This window comes from Alexandromys fortis, unplaced genomic scaffold, assembly GCF_014885135.2.
Source record: "Alexandromys fortis isolate MF-2015 unplaced genomic scaffold, M_Fortis_MF-2015_v1.1 scaffold_41, whole genome shotgun sequence".
Classification (NCBI taxonomy): Eukaryota; Metazoa; Chordata; class Mammalia; order Rodentia; family Cricetidae; genus Alexandromys; species Alexandromys fortis.
Window position 1 is genome coordinate 8,686,550 of NW_026067923.1, and position 21,012 is coordinate 8,707,561.

At 42.4% G+C, this 21,012-nt stretch overlaps 1 protein-coding gene across 2 annotated transcripts in view; it reads left to right on the forward strand.

Annotated features, from left to right (window-relative positions):
- Slco5a1 (solute carrier organic anion transporter family member 5A1) overlaps positions 1–21,012 on the forward strand; it is a 131,364-nt gene that overhangs the window by 69,862 nt on the left and 40,490 nt on the right. For both annotated transcript variants that reach the window (XM_050142150.1, XM_050142152.1), the window contains exons 4-5: positions 1,486–1,703; positions 14,785–14,949. In XM_050142150.1, coding sequence (XP_049998107.1) covers positions 1,486–1,703; positions 14,785–14,949 — 383 coding nt within the window. The remainder of the gene's footprint in view (positions 1–1,485; positions 1,704–14,784; positions 14,950–21,012) is intronic.

The following is a 21,012-nucleotide window of genomic DNA, read 5'->3' on the forward strand; positions in this document are numbered from 1 at the left end:
TTCTTTCTTTCTTTCTTTCTTTCTTTCTTTCTTTCTCTCTCTCTCTCTCTTTCTTTTCTTTCTTTCTTTCTTTTTTTTTTTTTTTTGAGATAAGGTTTCTCTGTGGTTTTGGAGCCTGTCCTGGAACTAGCTCTTGTAGACCAGACTGGTCTCGAACTCACAGAGATCCACCTGGCTCTGCCTCCCAAGTGCTGGGATTAAAGGTGTGTGCCACCACCACCCAGTATCCAGCTTCTGAAGGAGACATGTTGACCTAGCGATGGTCACCAACACTGATACCTGCCACCTTTGAAAATCCATTTTTTTCAATTTATGTATTAGGTAAAAATTTTGAATATCTAACCTGTCCCAAGCACTAGACAATGCATCCCCTAGGAAGCTTGCTGGAACACAAACTACAAAATAAGACTCAACGCTCAGCTCTCTATCTTCTTGCGCTTCTTGGTGGGTGTTTCTTCTATCTTTGGCTTACAGTAGTCTTACGTTCTTCATGACAAAGACCAACTATGAATTCTTGCTGTCCATCATATCTGCTAAATATTGTGAGGACTGGATAAGTGTGGGGGGTGAGCAATACATTCTGAAGTACTTGTAAAAATATGGAAGCCCCATCAGCAATTAGAAATACACTGGAGATAAAGTTAGAGTGTAGCTTCAATCTCCGTCACAAAAGGATGGGCAAACAAAGTACATTTGACAAGAACTATTTTTTTTTCCGGTATATTGCTCCTCACAGCAGGTGAGGTGAGTCGTTTTTTTTTTTTTTTCTAGTAAATTTATGGTAGCCAGGTATGGTGGCTTATGCCTGTCGTCTTGGCATTGGGCTGTAGAGGAAGGAAGATGAGACAGTCAAGGTCACCCTGAAATAATAATCAGTTGGGGTCAGTTGGAATTACGTGAGACTCAGGCTCAAACAAAGCAAAAGAAGACAAAAACTGTAGTGAAATGCATTCTCTAGCAGAACTGATCTGTACTCAGATTTCTTTCTTTCTTTCTTTCTTTCTTTCTTTCTTTCTTTCTTTCTTTCTTTCTTTCTTTCTTTCTTTCTTTCTTTCTTTCTTGTTTTTTGGTTTTTTTCGAGACAAGGTTTCTCTGTGGTTTTGGAGCCTGTCCTGGAACTAGCTCTTGTAGAGCAGGCTGGTCTCGAACTCACTAAGATCCGCCTGCCTCTGCCTCCCGAGTGCTGGGATTAAAGGGGTGCACCACCACCGCCTGGCTTGTACTCAGATTTCTTGAATGGCATTCTAACCAAGCTGCTGAATACAATAGTCACTAAAATCCTCGTATGATTATGAATTTTTCCATTCATGCTGCAGGAAGGCAAATTACCTTGATTTTCTCAGTTGGTTCAATTTTCTTCTGCCTTATACTTGACGAAGGTGCAATGATGTCTTTGCAGTGTTATCACGACAAACCCATCTTTCTGATTTGTTCTTGCCCCCAGACCGAAGCCATAAATGCTACTCACATTTCCCAATTTTCTAGGTGGAGCGGATTCCTCCTTTGTGCCGTTGCCATGTTTCTTGTGATATTCCCAATGTTTACTTTTCCAAAAAAGCTTCCGCCTCGACACAAGAAAAAGAAAAAGAAAAAATTTTCTGCTGATGTCGTTAGCGACGATGACGTCACCAAGGAGAAATCAATCACGAGTGAACAAGTCAACAAAAAGGTTTCCTCAATGGGCTTTGGAAAGAATGTCAGAGGTAAAGTATATCTCTTAAGTAAATACATGCATGGTACTTTAGGCCAGCGCTCTGCCAAGCGTGGGTCCAGAGAGGGCCCAGTGAGAGAGGGCAGTGCTGGGACCTTGAGTGTGATGGTCAACCGGGCCCCGAGATAGAACGCTGTGGCCCCATACCAGGGTCGCTCACAGGTGTCTGCCGATGACTGGATAGATTTGAAAGGAAATGCTGTATATGCCACTTCAGAAATGTGAGAGAATGGCCTCTTTGAGAGGAGGTGGGAGACAGTGACAAATAAGAATGAAGCAAAATGGCACACACACACACGCACGTGCACACACACACACACACACACACACACACAATGAAACCCATTATGTTGTAAGCCAACTTTAAAAAAGAAATTTAAGGGAATGATTTTATCTATGGAATTTGACAGTAGTAATAAAAAGTTAGGCTTGTGCTTTTCAAGTCCTTAAAGTGATGGATGACATGAAGACCAGGGTTCTGTTTCTGGAGTCTATGGTGGAAAAAGAGAAACACTCCCAAGGAAAGTCCTCCAACCTCAACACACACATGTGGTGATACAAGCCTGGCATTCATGCACACACATGGTACACACTTATACACACTAATAGTGAGAAAACCAAAATGAAATTCCAGAACAGACAAACAAGTTTCTAACAATTTATTTGAGTGTGTTTTGCAAAATTTTTGGTAGGTAACAGATGAAATAATAAAAGAAATGGCCCACCCTGCAGGAAGTTTGAGAATCACTGCTTCAGGTCATGAGGATACCCGTATCTAGATGTAGCATTTGCTGCAGTTACGGATGTCTGATTACTAACACTGTGATTGCATTGTGTAAAGGATGGTTTTATTTTAGGGAAGCAGTATGGGGAGATCTTTATGCAAGTATGAAAATCCACTAGAAGGAAATATTCTTCCTTAGTAATTGTATCAATTGTCCCTGTGTAGTTGTCCTGGAGAAAGTGTGTCTGTGGGATGGACTGTCTTGCTTTTCCATTTTTATTTCTCTTAAAAACAATAAGTTTAGCATTAAGCACACCTTTAACCCCAGTACTTGGGAGGCAGGGGGCATATTTCTGTGAGGCAGAGTCGGACAGGCAGATTTCTGTCAATTTGAGGTTAGCATGGTGTATATAAGGAGTTTGAAGCCAGCCAGAGCTAGATGGTGTGCCTCTGTCTCAAAAAGGAAATGCTGATAGTAGAAATAATAATAATGATAATAATAATAATAAAATAGAGGTCATTAAAGATAGATTAAACATTCTAAAATCTAAACAGCTTAAATCATTCCTAAGTATGTAAGCTTTGTTCTGTTGAATGACAGCAAGTTCCTTTGTTTAAGAACACTAGAGTGACTCCCATTCTTTACTTCCAGTCTCATTTCCTGAATTCTCAAAGTTAATATTTATATAAATTATAGAGTACGAGGTTTATCAGATGCTCATGATGAAATAACCGTGGCAGTTTGACCAGTGAGACAGAGGCAGAAAATGAAGTTACTAATACATCGTAGAGTTGTTACTATAGTCTCAGAAGGAGGAGAGACTGGAACATTGCTAAAGACTACTTGTTCAAAGCACTTTAACATCAGTATTTGGGAAATACTATTTCTTTTCATTTAAGTTATAGATATGGTCTCCTTCTTCCCCATGACTTTGTGACAATGTGTTTTTTTGTAACTGCTAAAATGACTCCCGATACTCCAGTAAAACACAGGGATTCTCTGGATGCTCATGTTGTCTGAGCTCTTTCCATGTGGGCCAGCCCATCATTTTCACAGTTGTATTATGGACCATTGATGATGATGATGATGTTCATGCACGTGTATGTGCACCTGTATGGGTACAGATAACTTTGGAGTCCAGAAGAGGGCACTGGTCTCCGAAGTTCAAGTTAGAAGTGATTGTGGGATGCCAGATGCGGGTACTGGGAACTGAACTTGGGACAAGATCAGTGTGCGCTCTTAACCACCGAGCCATCTTTCCAGCCCCCACAATTTATTTTACATCTGAATTGAGATGAAGTTGCTGTTAAATAATTTAAGTCATATAAATATATTTAGAATTTTAATTTGGAGAAATACAAAGTAGACTCAGGGGAAGGGATGAAGACATGGTTAGAGATATTGATACTTTGTAAATTAGGACTTCAAAGTGAAATATATTAATTGAACAGTACAAGGGGATATTGATATCAAATCCATACAATTGCTTACATTCTTTCTAAAGATAGATCCATCATATTTCATGTGTATGCGTGTTTGCCTACATGCATGTCTGTACATCACTTGCATGCCTGGTGCCTGCAGAGTCCAGAAGAGAATGCCAGATCCCCTGAGATTGAAATAACAGGTTATTGTGAGCTGCTCTGTGGGTACCAGGGAGCAAAGCCAGGTCTTCTCCAAGAGCAGAAAGTGCTCTTAATGGCTGAGTCATTTCTCCAGTCCCCAAGGCTTTTCTAGATACTTTGGCCGCCCTTTCTTTTCCTGGATCTCTGCCATATTCCCTGCCCAGTGCTTTTCAAAATGTCTAGTGCTTTTTTCGAGGGGTTCTACTATCATATAGAAATGAGAAGAATCCATTCTGGGATTTAAGACTTACTGATGGAAATTTAAATGCTACTTTTTTTAATTTTTAATTTTTAAAACAATCTTATTTTACTTACCAATTCCAGTTCCCTCTCCCTCCTATCCTCCTGCTCCCCCCATCCTCTCCCCACTCCACCCCCATCCATTCCTCAGAGAGGGTAAGGCCTCCCATGGGGAGTCAACAAAATCTGTCACATCATTTGAGGCAGGACCAAGGTCCTCTCCCCTATATCTAGGCTGAGCAAGTTCTCCCTCCATAGGGAATGGGCTGCAAAGAGCCAGTTCATGCACTAGGGATAAATACTGGTTCCACTGCTAGTGACCTTAGACTGCCCAAGCCACACAACTGTTACCCACATTCAGAGGGCCTAGTTCAGTCTTATGCAGGGTCCCCAGCTGTCAGTCCAGAGTCAGTGAGCTCCCACTAGCTCAGGTCAGCTGTTTCTGTGGCTTTCCCCATCATGGTATTGGCCCATTTGCTTGTAATATCGCTCCTCCCTCACTATGGCTGGACCCTAGGAGTTCACCCAGTGATTAGCTGTGGATCTCTGTATACGCTACTTCTTAGTTTCTTGTATTGCAAGGGATTGTGGGTTTCCAGCTTTTCCACATTGGTGTGGATCACCACACAAACACACACACACACACACACACACACACACACACACACACGTAGGGGTGAATAAGAAGAGTATGAGCATGTTGTATAGTTGGTTTATGAAATAAGTGTTCAGTCTGATTTTCTTGCTCATATTTCTGGCACAGTCTCCTTTTCATTTCCTTTCTGGACTGTGATGGATGATCCCGCTCTTGGGTAAATCTGGGACACCCTGATAACTCATTGCTCTACTTGTACAAAATGGATTCTCTAGCTGGTTGTAGATTGGAAGTTCAAGTCGGCGCCTCATGTAGCTGGCCATAGACAAATTAGATAGCTAAAACTGGCGTCGGACCTCTCATTCTCCTGTCTCAACCTCTGAAGATTCAGATCTGGGCACGTCACCACACCCAACCTAGTTTACTTTATCTTGCTAAGCAGAAACACTGCTTTAATGGGATACACTGAAAATCTCTTGCTAAAAATGTCTTAAACCATACCGAAGATACTGGAATACTATTTAGTTAGGGTATTTAAATCAATTAATTTGATCATACACATCAGTATTCCTTAGTGTGTTTACAACAAAGCAACTGTTAAAAGTGTGATTCTGATATTTAATTCGGATAAAGGACACCTCTGGGTATAAACTCGGCTTGGCATGATTTACATCACAGAGCCGAGGCTCATGGTGAAGGTCTTGCATTATGGACAGTTTAGATTTCATTCTGAGTTGAATCTGTGTTTGAGTCCCACACTCTCCTTTATTTGCTGGAGCAGGTTTTCCTTTTGTCTTTATTTTTCTGTGTTGGTCAATACCAGATCTTTTAAAGAGGAGCTCGATAGCTTAGCCATCGATTTGTACTCCCTTACAAAGAAAACTATCTGGGCTTTACAGAATGGTATCTTTTCGCTTGCTTTATTTGTAAACAGGGTCTTGCTGTTTCATCCAAGCTGGCTTTGAACCACTGAGTTCAAGCGACCCTCTTGCCTGAGTTCCCCAGGTACCAGGGACCGCGAGGCCGTGCCATTGCTCTTAGTTAGTTAATGTGATGCCCCTCTTAGAGGCGCTCTTGCGGAGGAGCTAGAAGAAAATCCACTGTACTTTCTACTTTCTGCTTCCCCACCCTGATGCAGATATTGGGAAAATCTGACTCACAATTTCTAGGGCCTTATAAATTATGTAGAGCGAGGCTGCTGTAAAACACCGCAAAGAGGAATGCCAAATTGTCAGTGTGTCTGTGTTACCTTTCCGCAAGGAGATTAACATTGATTCCATCAAAATCCTGACAAAAATAAACACTTGAAATATTTAAGTGGATCAACTTTCCTGTGGTTTGAGGCTTAGCATTTTAAAGTCTTCCCCATTTAACTCAACATTTTCTGTATAGAAAAAAAAGGTGGCATTTATTTTCCTTGATGCCCATTTTTAGTCTTGTTTGGCATTATCATAAACACAAAATAGAATTTCTTTTGGCTAGAATTTTGTCTGTGTTGGTATGCAACATTTATAAACATTTATAAATTTATAAACATAACCAAATAGAGGTGGTAGTTGATTTTAAAAGAATTATTGAACGTTACAGATTGTTTCTATTATTATTACTAATTCTGGTCATTAAATGACAAGGTTAGGATCTGGGAGATGGCTCAGTCAGTGAAGAGCCCACCAGGTGAGTAGGAGGACCAGAGTTTGGATCCCTAGAATCTGTAAAATTCTAGTGTGTGAGTGCACACTCAGAACCCCAGTGCTCGGGGTGTGGGGTGGGGTTGGGGTGAGGACAAGCAGATCCCATAGAAGGGTTGTGGTTGCTGTGAAATGGGTGCATGTGTATGTGTGGGGGTGGTGGGGGTGAGAATGACTGAGGGTGGGAAGAAGCAGGAAATACCCTAGCAGGCCTCCTGCACCCTGGGGAGGTGGGTGCAACCCAGGTGGAGAACGTAGTGCAGAGGACAGACGTATTTGGAAATGCCAAACAGGTTTCCTGTGTTAGGCCCATTGGGCTTATGCGGTAGACACCTGGGTGGTAAAGCTTGGGAGGTGTGTGTGTGTGTGTGTGTGTGTGTGTGTGTTGGTGGTCTTATTGTGGGGCACCTGCCACAGGCATCCCAGACTTTCTTGGAATTCCTCGCTCCCATGAAGCTATCAAAAACATCCCGAGAAGGAGGCCAGGTAGGTAAAGGAGTGGGATGGGAGGAGGGGCCCGAGGAGAGAGCTGTGGACAGAGCTCAGGTGAGGTTTGCCCAGAACACAAGGGAAACACAGCCTGGTACATTGGCGCCTGCCCCTCCCCTGCCTGCTTAGGTGCTCTTGGCTCTGCTGCCAGAGGAACCTGGTAAAGGCAACTCCTCAGCCCCCAGCCTCCACCCGTTCCGGTCACACTCATCTGCCCCGGAGGACTTGGTGGATCTCATCTGTGGCTATGGCTTCCGTCCCATCTCCTTTCAGTCCCATTTACAAATCATGCTTCAATCGCATCAGACTCGTCACCCTCCTGTATTTCCCCTTCAGCTTTCATCAGGGACCGATGCTACACAGGTATCCCTGGGTAGCTGTGGGAGACTGGCTCCGGGAACACTCAAGACTCTCACATAAAAAGGCACAGTTCTTTCCCGCATCCATTTTGACACCCTCCTATAGACCTTGGGTCGTCTCTAGATCGCTGACAACACTCTTCGCAGCATAAGGCCGTGTGAATAGGCTACATTGCTTTGTTTATGAACCATGACAAGGGAGTCCCACATGCTCAGGGCAGATGGAATTCTTTGTTAGTTTTGATCTGTGGTTGGTTGAGATCACAGGTGCAGAACCCACTATAATTCAGGGATAACTGGAACTTCCTCATGCCCTTACTTTGCTGTCTCCCCAGTGAGAAGTCAGCCCTACCAGGGCAAGAATTCTCCCCCCTCTTCACACATATTGCTGAGTTAATCCCACCAGGTTGAACTCAGTAACTATTTAATGAATGAATGATTGTTCATCTTAGCATTTATTTTAAGGTCTGAAAACATTCAGACTTAGCAAAGTTAATCTCTATCATTTCTTATCATATATCAGCACATAAATTAAGTGGCCTGGGATAGTTCCTAAAAGCCATGGCTGTTTGGAAAGGACACAGTAAAATATCAGGGACCTCCATACGATCACCGAATTTATCATTAGCAACAAGTGACCCCAGATCTAGTCTTACACTTTCCATGTTTGTGTTGAGCCCTGCCTCATAAAGCCGCTGATATTGAGGGCTCCTTCTAGTATGGGGTTATAGGATGAAAATTGTGTTGTCAGGGCTGAGAAGGTAGCTCAGTAGCAGAATGCTTGCTTAGCGTGTTCAAGGTCCTGGGTTCCGTCCTCAGCAACACACACACACACACACACACACACACACACACACCTCAAAAGCAATCCTCTGTATCCTTAAATGAGTAAGTTGTTGAGTAAGAGGAAGGAAGGAAGGAAGGAAGGAAGGAAGGAAGGAAGGAAGGAAGGAAAGAAGGACACTTCTGTCACAGCTGATGTGGAAATGATGGCGTCTCAGTTACTTTTCTCATGGCTGTAACTAAATATCTGACAAGAAGAAGCAACTTGAAGAAAAAAGGGCTTAATTTTGACTCATGATCTGGAGGGCTGCCCTCTGCTATGGCGGGGAAGGCATTGCCCCCGGAGCACGAGCCAGCTGGTCGTATGACACCCTTCCTCAGGGAGCAGAGAGAAAGCTGGTTTAGACTGTACTGGCCTTTGTGTCTCCCCTCCCCCGCACACTGTTTCTGTCTCTCCCCAGTCCATGGGATGGTCCCTTCCTCATTCAGGATGGGTCTCCTCATGTCACTTAAACCTCTCTGGAAACTGCATCATGGACAAGCTTAGGTGGTTTTCTAGGTTAAGTTTAAATCAGTCATGTGGACAGCAGTGACTGACCATCACAGATAGGCAGGGAGATGCAATAGGGACTCAGGCTCAGGTGAGAGGCACAAGAATTAGCAGAGAAAGGCAGAAGGGCAAAATCGAATTGGAATTTCCAGAAACTATGCAACTGTAGAGTGTGTGGCCTTTCCTAGTGTTGTGAAGAAAGTAGAACATTAGAATGTCAAGCCAAGGTTTTGGTCACGGTCCTCCTGTGTGTGGGCTTCACAGGACTGCACAGTTAAAGGTGCAAAACCCTTTCTTCTCTGTCATCATTCCGAATATCTGTACATTAAAATCACTTTAGAGCAGCTTTGTTGACTATACCTTCATGAAATCACCTGGCTCCCTCTTTGACAAGTACTGGATGTATGGCACTTTCTCCTTATTTCAAATTCGCTTATCATTAATGTACTTTTAAATTCACTGATAGGTCACGAAACCAGTGGAGACACTAGCCAGCATCAGACTTACCTTGCAATATGAGACAAGTATTATCCCTACTTCCTACACACTGTCCTTGAAACCAATGACCCCATGGGATCCCCCAAAAGAAGACCCCACAAACACCAACGCCCCTGAAAACATGGGCTGTCGTACCTGGCAGAGCCCTTAGGCATGGAGGTCAGCAGGTTGACCAGGAGGCAAAAATAGAAGTGAGGCCTGAAGTTGGATCAGAGCTGTTTGTTATTGGGATTTCTTTGGGAAAGTGAAATTTTAAAAAGATGTTGAAAGAATAAAACTGATGGGTTATATTTAGTTTTAGAAAAACGTGCTAGAGGAATGTTGACCTGGAAGCTAAATGTCAACAGGAGGGAACAAACATTCAAGCAGCTCATAAGGAGTGAATTTTCTTGTAAAAACAACAGAAACAAACACCAAAATGTGAAGGGAGGTTAAACTATGCAGAAACGAGCATTGACTAATTCGCATTCATACTCATGAATTCAAATCTTGAAGAAAATGCCAAACTAAATTATGGATTGTCTAGTGATTCTGGCTAGCATATCAAAATCCCAGGGTTGCTGCTTAGAGAGGTGCTTACAACTGGAGCTCACAAAAAACCCTCTCCCTATCTATGGGCTGTATAAACAAAATGCTGTGTTCATGAATACTGTGTTCTCTCAGTAGCATTTTAATTATTTGTTAATGGAATTTTTTAATTTATTTATTTCTTTATTAATTAATTAAAGATTTCTGTCTCCTCCCTCGTCAGCCCAAAGAGTAATCAGGGTTCCCTGCCCTGTGGGAAGTCCAAGGACCACCCACGTCCATCCAGGTCTAGTAAGGTGAGCATCCAAACTGCCTAGGCCCCCACAAAACCAATAGGTGCAGTAGGATCAAAAACCCATTGTGTTAATGGAATTTTTAATTGCAATCTTATCTAAATCTGCTAGGGATTTTTAAGCCTTTTTCTCTCTTGTTAAAATTAATTTTGTAGGTTAGTATAGAAAGTGATGGGTTTCCTCAGCTTTAAGAGATCTGCCCTCCAGACGATTATGGACCAGCCTTTCTTAGCTCTCAGTGTGCTCCACTGTCTGCACCACGGACCCCTTCACCTTACCACGCATGCTCTCTGAACTCACTGTTCTCCACAAGGAAACGGTGCATCCATGTCATTCATTTCATTTTCTCAGACACAGATTTTTTTAGTATGCATTGCTGTTGTGACGTAATAAAGCGTACTAATGAATGGATGCTTTCTAAGAATGTCTTAGTGCTGTAGGCACACGATAAAAAACACTGTGACTTCAGCGGGAATACTGACTGCGCGAGATCTCTAGCACAACACACACTCATAGTTTTCTCGAGAAAGGGGAATATTTCTCACTAGGAATAAGCTCTCAGTAAGGACCTCTCCTTTCCTCTTGGAAAGACAACTGTACCCCTTTTCTTTGCTGCAGATGATGGTCATTTGCAGCCTGGTGCTTTCAAACATTAGTTGGACAGACGCTTCAGACCTTAGTCGTACTTAAAACATTCATATGCGCTCGAGCATGCTTGCCTAATGGTCGGGTCATGACGAGCATGCCAATGTCTGTTATCTACAAGGCTTCGGAGAAGAACCAGCTGTAGTCCCCGCTGCATCAGGACTGAGCAGAACCAGCTGTAGTCCCACCTTCCCTGGGACTGATCAGAACCAGCTGTAATCCCTCCTTCCCTGGGACTGATCAGAACCAGCTGTAATCCCTCCTTCCCTGGGACTGATCAGAACCAGCTGGAGTCCCACCTGCCTTGGGACTGGGCAGAACCAGCTGGAGTCCCACCTGCACTGGGGATGATCAGAACCAGCTGTTGTCCCACTTGCACAGGAACTGAGCAGAACCAGCTGTAGTCCCACCTACCCTGGGACTGATCAGTCCCTTATCAATTTCCACAGGAACCCCCTCATACCACATATCTCAGGTTTCCTAAAACTTTGACTAAAGATTTGCTAGGCTGTTGAGAGGAACCCCATCAGGTTCATTTCAGAGTATCCCTTTTGTGAGGAGAAGGCAATTGATCTGTTTGTCTGGATGTGTGTAGTGGTGGGACCAGCCGGACTGCCATTGGTGAAGGTCTGGAAGAAACAAAGGACCTGCCAACACCATTAATATGTTTTTAACAAGTGTTTTCTTTTTCTTCTTTTCTTTCTTTCTTTTTAACAGAAAACAAACAAACAAACAAACAAAGCAAAAGAAAAACAGTCTCACTAGATAACCCTAACTGACCTAGAACTCAATATATAGATCAGACTGACCTCAGATTCACAGAGATCTACCTGTCTCTGTCTCCCGAGTGCTGGGATTCAATGCATATACCACCAGGCCTGGCTGCAAGTGTTTCTTAAGTATTGTCCACTTTCTGTCACATTTGCTTGAGTTTTGCCTTATATTTTTCTTCCTACATTACTTCTATGTAACATAGAAGGCATCTCCTGGCTTTAGTGTTGGCTTCTCCTTAACACTGAATTTGACTTGTTCGTAGACACCTTTCTTTACCTGCTGGGTTGTCTTGTCAGCCCTGAACTTGAAAAATTTCATAGTATCAAATGATCAGACACAAAGTCGTTATTATCATTACTCAATACCTCTCTCTCTCATGATCTTAACAGCATCTTTGATTGTATAATAACACATTATACATGGCACCAAGAAATGAATCTAAAATAAATTCTGTAGCATGAGAAATGAATTAGATGCTGGGTTGCACATCCACAGATTGAGCAACTTCTTTTTGAATCTATGCTTTTGAAATAAATTTGGGCATACACATAAAGCCCGCAAGAAGGCACACAGAGTCCTGATTACTTGGTGCCCTGTGTTGAGTCTCCAATAATTACAGTAATCACCCTGGAAGTCGGAGACATGCTTGGCCACTCCTCCTGTGTTTTTTCTAAGCTCAAAGACACTGTTCTGCATGACCACTGGGCAACCATCAAAAATAAGAAATACACAGTGAATTATTCCCATTATCTAAGACAGTCCTGTCTTCCCAAAGATGCCCTTTATGTTCAAGGCCCAATCCAGAATCGCATGTATTTAGTTTGGGGGTCTTCTTCAGTCTTGGGCAGATCCTCATCTTTCTGATCTTGACTGTTTCTTAAAATCATAGGCAAAAGTTGTCTTCACAGACGATTCCTTAGTTGGGGTTTGACACTGTCTTCTGATTTATGTACTCTTTAAAATTTAGCATAAAAATGATGCTATGCTCATTACACCCTAACTAGTCAGATAGTATCAATTTGTCCAATAATCTGGTAGGTTAGCTATTTAATCCCTGGATGAGGTTGCATTTTCTAGGTTGCTCCATCCAAAAGTTAACTAGTAGACTGCAATAAAATCAATAAATATTGCATAAGTGCCTTATGGGGGAATAATTTTATTTATTTATTTATTTATTAAAGATTTCTGTCTCTTCCCCGCCACCGCCTACCATTTCCCTGCCCCTCCCCCAATCGAGTCCCCCTCCCTCAGCCCAAAGAGCAATCAGGGTTCCCTGCCCTGTGGGAAGTCCAAGGACCACCCACCTCCATCCAGGTCTAGTAAGGTGAGCATCCAAACTGCCTAGGCTCTATGGGGGAATAATTTGAGGCTATATAAGATCAACAAACTCCCCCTCTTCACAGCCATTATGTTTTGTGACGTCACCGCGATCATCAAATCAATGATCATGGAAGTACTGTTTCTAGAGGATACACGGGGTTGATTCCGCCATGATGTGTTCAACAGCTCATCTGTACATGACTTCATTTTTAAATGTCTGTATGTAATGACTGCTGTTGATTCATTAACTTTGAAGTCATGCCAAATGTCTGTAACTCATGCCTTGTATTAGCATCTCTGATGTGTGTATTTCTTCTCAGCTCACTCATCATGGCACCACAGGCCACCACCTGGGGGCTAGGTATTTCCCCTTTTATGTGATAGAGGTAAAGTCTTGCTGTATAAATAAGGTTGGTCCTCAACCAGTGGTTCTTGTATTTTAACCTCCTAAGGACTGGCACTGTAGTCATGTGCCACCAATGCTTGATATTAGGGACCTTTTAAATAAGCAAAATCACCAACAAGAAGCACAATGAGAAAAGTGTGATGAAGACCCACTTTACCATGGCAGAGCTGCAGGAAGGAGGTAGACTGTGTTTGCCACTTCTGCCAGGAGAGGAGAATGGGATGATGCAAGGGTTTCCTGCTGAGTGTGGCTGTGAACGTGCTTCAAATAGTAACTTTAGGCTTCCAAGGAAATTTTAGCAAATAGCTAAATTGACTAGTAAAAAAAAATCTACAAATAATGAGGATTGGATACATATTGTTCCTGTTTGATTTTCACATAGTTCTTTTAGCATCCATTAAGCTCAAAGTTGGGGAATCTGTCCATTGGAGTGATCATTATCACTCTCTTCTTCAGTAAGATTTTCTGAGTTCATTTTGTATTTTCTCTCATCTAACTCTGAAGTCAGACTTTTTTTTGTTCCTTTCAGTAGAAAATGACTTTTAGAAACCGAGAGATGCATGATGGGTAGGCTCATTCCTACTGTGTGCTATCATATTGTGATAATGCTAAGGAATAGCATGTACACACCCAAACATGCCATTTCTTTAGTTATGATTATTTCCTGTTCCATAAACAAGGCTGAAATTTCAGATGCACAACATCATCTATCTGTTGCCCTGCTTTGGGCATCTGAGGTGTGGCACCAAAGACATGCCACCTCTGAGCTTAAGAGATGGCTTCATGCCTGCAGCTTTCCTGAGGACTTTTCTGAGGACCTAAATTCAGTTTCCAGCTCTCACTTTGGGTTACTCATAATCACCAGTAACTCCAGCTCCAGGGGAGCTAGTATCTTTCCTGGCTTTCTAGGACACCCACATACCTTTATGCATATGTGAACTTTCTCTCTCTTTCACACACACACACACACACACACACACACACACACACCCCACAGTAAACAATAAATTGAATTTTAAAAAAGAAAAATACATTTTTTTAGGATGATGGTAGCTGGGTGAACTGGAAATTATGATGTAGGACTAGACCACAGGTAATTTTCATATTGAAGAACCTATATGGTCTTAACAGAGAATGTGTTTTAACTAATAAAAATGCAAATAATTTTATAGACTGGATGCTGTTTATGAATACATTTGTGTCTGGGAATGATTTTAGATGCTATTTCCTTCATTATCCTGGTTGAGAATTAAGAAACCCAACTCTGAAAACAGGAGTGGTGTTAGTGTTATCAGAAGTGGCACACGCCCTTAATCCTAGCACTTGGGGGGAGGCAGGGGCAGGCGGATCTGTTCCAGGACAACCAAGGTTCCACAGAGAAACCCTGTCTCCAAAAATATCAAAACAGAAAAAGAAAGAAAAAAAAAACATCATCGGAGCTTTTGTCTGCTGCCCGAGGACGATTTTCAGTTCATAAGAAAAAAAAAAGTTCAATTTTCTTTTGTTTCCCATCCATTGTTTATAACATTCATGTATCATTTTTGTCATTTTGTAGACCTCCCAAGAGCAGCTGTCAGGATCTTAAGCAACATGACATTCCTTTTTGTGAGTTTGTCATACACAGCTGAGAGTGCCATTGTCACCGCTTTCATTACCTTCATCCCCAAGTTCATCGAGTCCCAGTTTGGTATCCCAGCTTCCAATGCCAGCATCTACACTGGTAAGGACTGCCACAGGGCTCCTGGAAAACGTGGTCGTTGTGTCCAGTGACTGAAGTGGAGTGAGTGGGGAGGAAGCCCAGGCTCACACCCAGTGTTCACCAAGTGCGCTGCCGGCTCCTGGTGCCCCTGAGTTGGTGAGGAGAGCCAGGGATGTGCTTTCTGAGATTCTGATTATATTCGTGTGATGCATTTCCTAGCTGTGTTTTGACAGGGTAGAATATTGCACATTTAGGGATTTGTGGACCTCAGTTAAAATCAAATAAGCCATGAGATTTGCATTTGGATTAGTGTTGATCTTCTTGTGGATGAACATGGGTCTTAAAATGTTAAGTGCAGCTGATGCTGTAAAGTCTGGATCAGTTACATGGTATCAGAATTTTCCATTCATAAACCTCAACAGATTTCAGTAGAATTACTAGAAATGCATGATGCTTAAAAGGATGCTTTATGTACTTTATTTTAGATGCTTTATCTCTACTCAAACAGAGATTTTAGACGTCTTTGGTATGTGTATTTTCAGGACTTAGCATTCAAATCTTATTTTATAGTAAATATGATGGTAATGTGGAAAACTAACTCTCAGCTATTGGGGAAATTACAGTGCTAAGTAAGATTCTAAATACGTCCTTAGTGATTTCAAAGATAGCCAATCTGCAGTAAGCTTCATTTTTCAATAAAGGATAAGTATTTTTGAATAATAGTAAATTTTCCCATAGCTTTGTTTTCCACCTTTTTCTATTTCTACAAGCTTGAATTATCTAAAAATGAACAGAAGAAAACATCACTGTAACAAGAACAATTGATTTGAAATATCTGTGGGCTTGGCTGGCAATCACCCTGTTTGCTACTTCTTGTATATAGAACTATGGGTGTAAAAATCAGTTGCGTGCCCACGGCTGCAAATTGCTTAATAAATAATATATGGCTATATATGGTTAAAATGTTTGCTTTCTCTAAAACTGCTTTCCTGTGTCGATGGTGACATCCCCAGAACATGTTTCTGTCAGGTTGGCTAACAGAAAGAGGAAGCCCCTCATTCTTAGGTTAACACTTGTGCAGGGTCTTCTCTGAACAGTGATCCCTGGGCAGGGGAACCCGGAGCTGCTGGGACTGGACTCAAAATGAAGAGTACTTTCGCACATTCCTTAGGCTTCGTTCCAATATGAAAAGGTATGACTAGGAAGACGTTGTAGCCCAGTAAATCTAGGGCTTCCTGTGTTAAAGAAAGTGCCACAGGGTCCTCACTGCAGGCCTTTTTTGGTCACCGTCCCTATGTCAGCTTGCACCGTGAGCCTCTCAGAGGGAGCTGCAGACCCTGTGTGTTTCTAAGGCTTATTTGACTAGGAAGCTCAACCTTCTGTTTACTCATCAAGATACACATCTTTATTTATTTATTTATTTATTTATTTATTTATTTATTATTTTTTATTTGTTTATGTGTGTGACATTATCTCAGTATTTTCTTTTATTTATTTTGAAACTGATCTCACTGTGAAACCTAGGATGACCTGGAACTTGTGATCCCACTGCCGCGGCCTCTACATGCAGAGATTACCTACGTGAACCATTACATCTCACAGAAACCTATCTTTTCCACGAACAGTTTTCCTTTGGTTAAATGCAGGGATTCAGTCATGGTATTCAGTAGAATTCCAGCCACACTAGACGTCTAGAGCTGTCTAGGTCATCCCATGGCCGCCACCGGGCAGTTTTCACCGCAGGGCTTCAGGGCAGGGCGGCTGAAGCGGATGTGGTCTGATGGGGCCATCTCTGAGTACGGGTAGCGCAGAGCCTAGGCAAGACAACTCTTCGAGGAAAACTGGAGGAAGAAGTTCAGTGGGATCTGGAGGGTTGGGCGTGGCGCTTCCCGGCGACAGGGTAGAGACGCTTGTGTAAATGAGGCTGTCTCTCCCTCAGCCCACGCTAGAACTCCGGGATGGGAGAAAGCACGTGACTAAGTGAGATTCCATCCTGGTTGCAACAGCCATCAGGATCCGTCCTTTGTTCAGAGGAACAGTTCTCTGAAAACCTCGCCCAGGGCTTCTCGGTTTCATAGTCCGTTGTCTTCCCAATGGCTCCGAGCACTCGCTCTTGACTTATTGTCGTTTGATTCATAGACAAGAAGTAAATTCAGGAACAATGCCGGCTGGGCAAGAGCAGATGGTGCCTGATTAAGTTACAGTGACATTAAAACCATAACAATTTCTTTAAAACTCTTCTTAAAGCAGTTCCCTCTTACCCTCTGAACACAGATTTTAATTTTTAAAAGAAGACTTTGAGAATTTCTTTTGTCTTCTGAAGCCCTTCCTCTGCGTGCAGATTGAAGTGGAAAATTAAGAACTTTTTCTGGGAAAAAAAAAGATTTTTACAATAGTGCTAATTTCGTAAGTAACAAAGGTTTTTTTTTCTTGTTTTTTCTTTTTTTTTTTTTAAATTAAGCTCTCTTTTCATGGTTATTGATTGAACCCAAGGACATCATGCATGCTGGAATGTCCTCCACCACCGAGCTACACCCCAGACATACCAATTATTTTTGAAAAAATTATTTGAGTAATTATCTCAGTCCAAGCAATTTCTTGGTCAAAAACTGCTCCAGACACAAGCCAGAAGCTGGGTCTGGGAAAATGAACTCGTTCATGTTGTCTTTCGGCACGAGCCCTCAACGGTGCTCTGTGTCTTGCAGAGGATAGAGAGCCATAGTTCCCATTGCTTCTGGATCTGACAGGAGAGACAAAACTTATGAACTGAGTTAGGAAAGGCTCCTCAGGAACTGACGGTACAGAATGGAAGCTACAGTTAGCAGTTAATACACACTTAAATGTTGCTCAAAGGAAATTTTAAATGTTCTCATTACAAAAGAACACCATGGGCTGATGGATATGTTATTTTATTTAATAATTATACAATATGTACATATATGAGTGTAACACATTGTACCACATATATAATTTTTGCCAATTAAAATCAAATAATTGAAAATAAACCTCCCCCCAAGCTGCTTTGATAATAGAAGATTTTGGTTCCAGAGATTATTTTGGCTGGTAGGGTAATGGTATTTTAGTGTTTTCATGGCAAAATATCTTTATCCAGGCTGGCTGGCTGGCTGGTTATCTATCTATCTATCTATCTATCTATCTATCTATCTATCTATCTATCTATCATCTATCTATCTATCTATTTATCTATCTATCTCTCAATAGTCAAAATTGTCTATCTGGAGTCAGAGGAGCAGACCGAGTCAGGCAGGATGATGGAGAACAGGGGAGGGGATAAGATAAATCTGGTTCTAGTGGGGATAAAATAAGGAAGAAAAAAAGCAAGAGCAGTTCATGGGCAGGTTTAATGGAGGAGCCAGCCAGGCAGATATGGCGGTAATCTCTGGCATGGGAACCCGGAAGTTTTCTCTGGGAGCACCAGCACTGCCTAGCTTCACAACAGTCACCCTGGAGGACCCCTATGTCCAGGCATGGGTGACAATGTCAGTCCCTGATGTGGGTGTCATCACAACACTCTGCTCAGCTCATTCCAATCTGCGTGGCTATCTCTCCAGAGCGGGTCTGGGCCTCAGGGCCCACGCCCTGTGTACTCAGTCTCCTGGCTAACCCAGTCAGAGTCGCACTGCTTGAATAAAATATTATGAAGTTGGTGTTTTGGTGAGAAGAATCAGGAAGTATCAGTTGGACAGTGTGACCTCGAGTCCTTTCCCTACTTGTTTCTGGCTGTGCAACCTCGGGCAGACCTTCCATTTACAGTAGGATCTCTCCTGTGTCAGGAGGACCAAGCCAACTCCTGCAGCTCTCTAGTGAGGTGACTTCAAACAGGTTCACGATGTAGTGGAAACTCACAACTCTGTCCCAGTACAGGAAAGTAAATGACCGTTTACTGATTGCAGCTTACGTGTATAGCTCTATAGACTGAACAGGTCTGACATGGAAGCTATTGCAGTAATGATTATGAAACATCAATTGACATCTATTTTTCCCCTTGTTTAGCTGACTTAAAGTTAGCATAAAGAAAAATGGACTCTGTTGTGGCCTTTTCATATATAGGGGTCATGCTTGGTTCTTACTTTGTCCTTCTCCCCCACTAGCCCCAATTGCTTTCCCATCTTCCTGGGTCCTCCTTTTGCTGGTGACTTCCCTTTGAATAGACTCCCCGCTTCCGTTTTCTTGTCACAAGCATCTGCAGCTTCCTGGTCCAGCCCTGCGAGTTCTTCCTTCTCTCCCATGTTCTCGCTTCTCATTTCATGGCCTACACATGACATTTATTGTTTTCAAAGTATGAGACACTAAGCTTCTTTATGAGTGGCATTGCCTTGTCCATGTTATTAAAGCCTATTCTGTAGATGCTGTTAATTATGCCCGTTTTTCTAAAGGAGGAAGCAACATCCGGGAGGCTTCACTAACCCACTTACAGGCAAATAAATGCTAGAGTCGTGTGTTACTTGAGACTGTAGTCGTTCCACTGTCTACCTGAAGCAGTAGGAGAGGTGGTGTCATTGTCATTGTGTTCATTCAGATTTTCACTATTCTGACATGCTCTGATGGTGTTCTACTTCTGCCCCGCTCTGCAGGAGCCCTTGCTGCTGAACTGGCTCAGTAGCATTTGGTTTTGAAGCATCATGAGCTTTCTGTGCCACCTTTGCCTGGGATCCTGCCCTTAGGGGGACGTGGTGACAAAAAGTTAGATACATAGACTTGGAGAATTGTTCTGCCTGTTCAGCCCAAAATAACCAAATCCTCTTCTGCAGAAAGGAGATTAGGTTAGGATATTATTATCATTATCGTTTCACTTTACTGTGCATCTTAGTTACTGATTTGCAGTTTTGTAGCTGAAATGCAAGACAGTGCCCCAGAGCTTGGACCACAGCTTTTGACAATCGCCACATCTTAGATGTAGGGGCAGTGTGAACCTGTTATGACTATTATCATCCTTCTGTGTGCAATTGCAGTTTTTCTAAAACTAGTTTTTCCATGTTATAAAAATAGCTAAAAATTCAGTTTTGCAGTAGTTTTATAAACATCGGCATAGAATAGATTTTCTTTTTAATGCTGATGTTAAGTTTTAATACAAATAGAGTGTGGGTGGCCCAGAAGCCTTCCCATTTTCAAGGTTAGGCAATGGCATTGGTGTCAAGAGCCTAGCTGGTAGCACATAGAAGGAAGGGGACATGCTTGCAAATCAGCTTTCTGTGGCCCCTGCTGAAGTCTGCCCTCTGCTAACACTTCAGCCCATGTGGAAAATAATACGGGCTGTCAGAGACAGAAAAGCAGTTAGAGACTCTGTGTCTTTTGAGTGGAAAGATGTTCATAACACCAAGATAGATTTGTTTATCTTTAGTGCTCAAGAAAAAATTTCAGTTTAAGTTTTATTTTCTATAGTGTGTGTGTGTAAGAGAGAGAGAAAAAGAGAGAGAGAAAGAGAGAGAGAGAGAGAGAGAGAGAGAGAGAGAGAGAGAGAGAGAGAGAGAGAGACACTAAGGATGTTTGCGTATCATGAATCATGAGTACACAAGTTAGAGGACAACCTTTTAGAGTTGTTTTTTCCTATCATCTTTATGTGAGTTTGGGGGATCAAACTCAGGCTTGGCTAGCAAGTCCTTTTACCCCACTGAGCCACTTCACTGGCATCAGGAGGGTTTCTGTAAAAGGTCATAGTGGAAAACACCAAGGTAGTCATTCTCTTCTCTTTCTCGTTAGTCAGTTAATCGAGGAAATGTCTGCATGCTACCTCATGGCAGGCCATGTGACATGCCAAATGACAGATGCTTAGCTGATGCACAAAGGACCACAGTGAAACAGGTGGTGTTTGCTAGAATGACCCAGCCAACCCATGAGGTGTGCAGACAAAGTCATGTTGGTGGGGGAAGGATGGTAGCAGCAGTAAGTATGTGCCCCATGGCAGCCTGTCCTACAGTAAAAACCTGCTTCTGAATGGTCCCACTTTCTCAAATCAAGTCCCATTGACATCTGTGAGGAACACCTGGCAGCCAGGGTCCCAAGAGGTGTCTTGACTGAAATATTTTATATTTTTAAAATACTCACTGAATTCTAAAATAATAT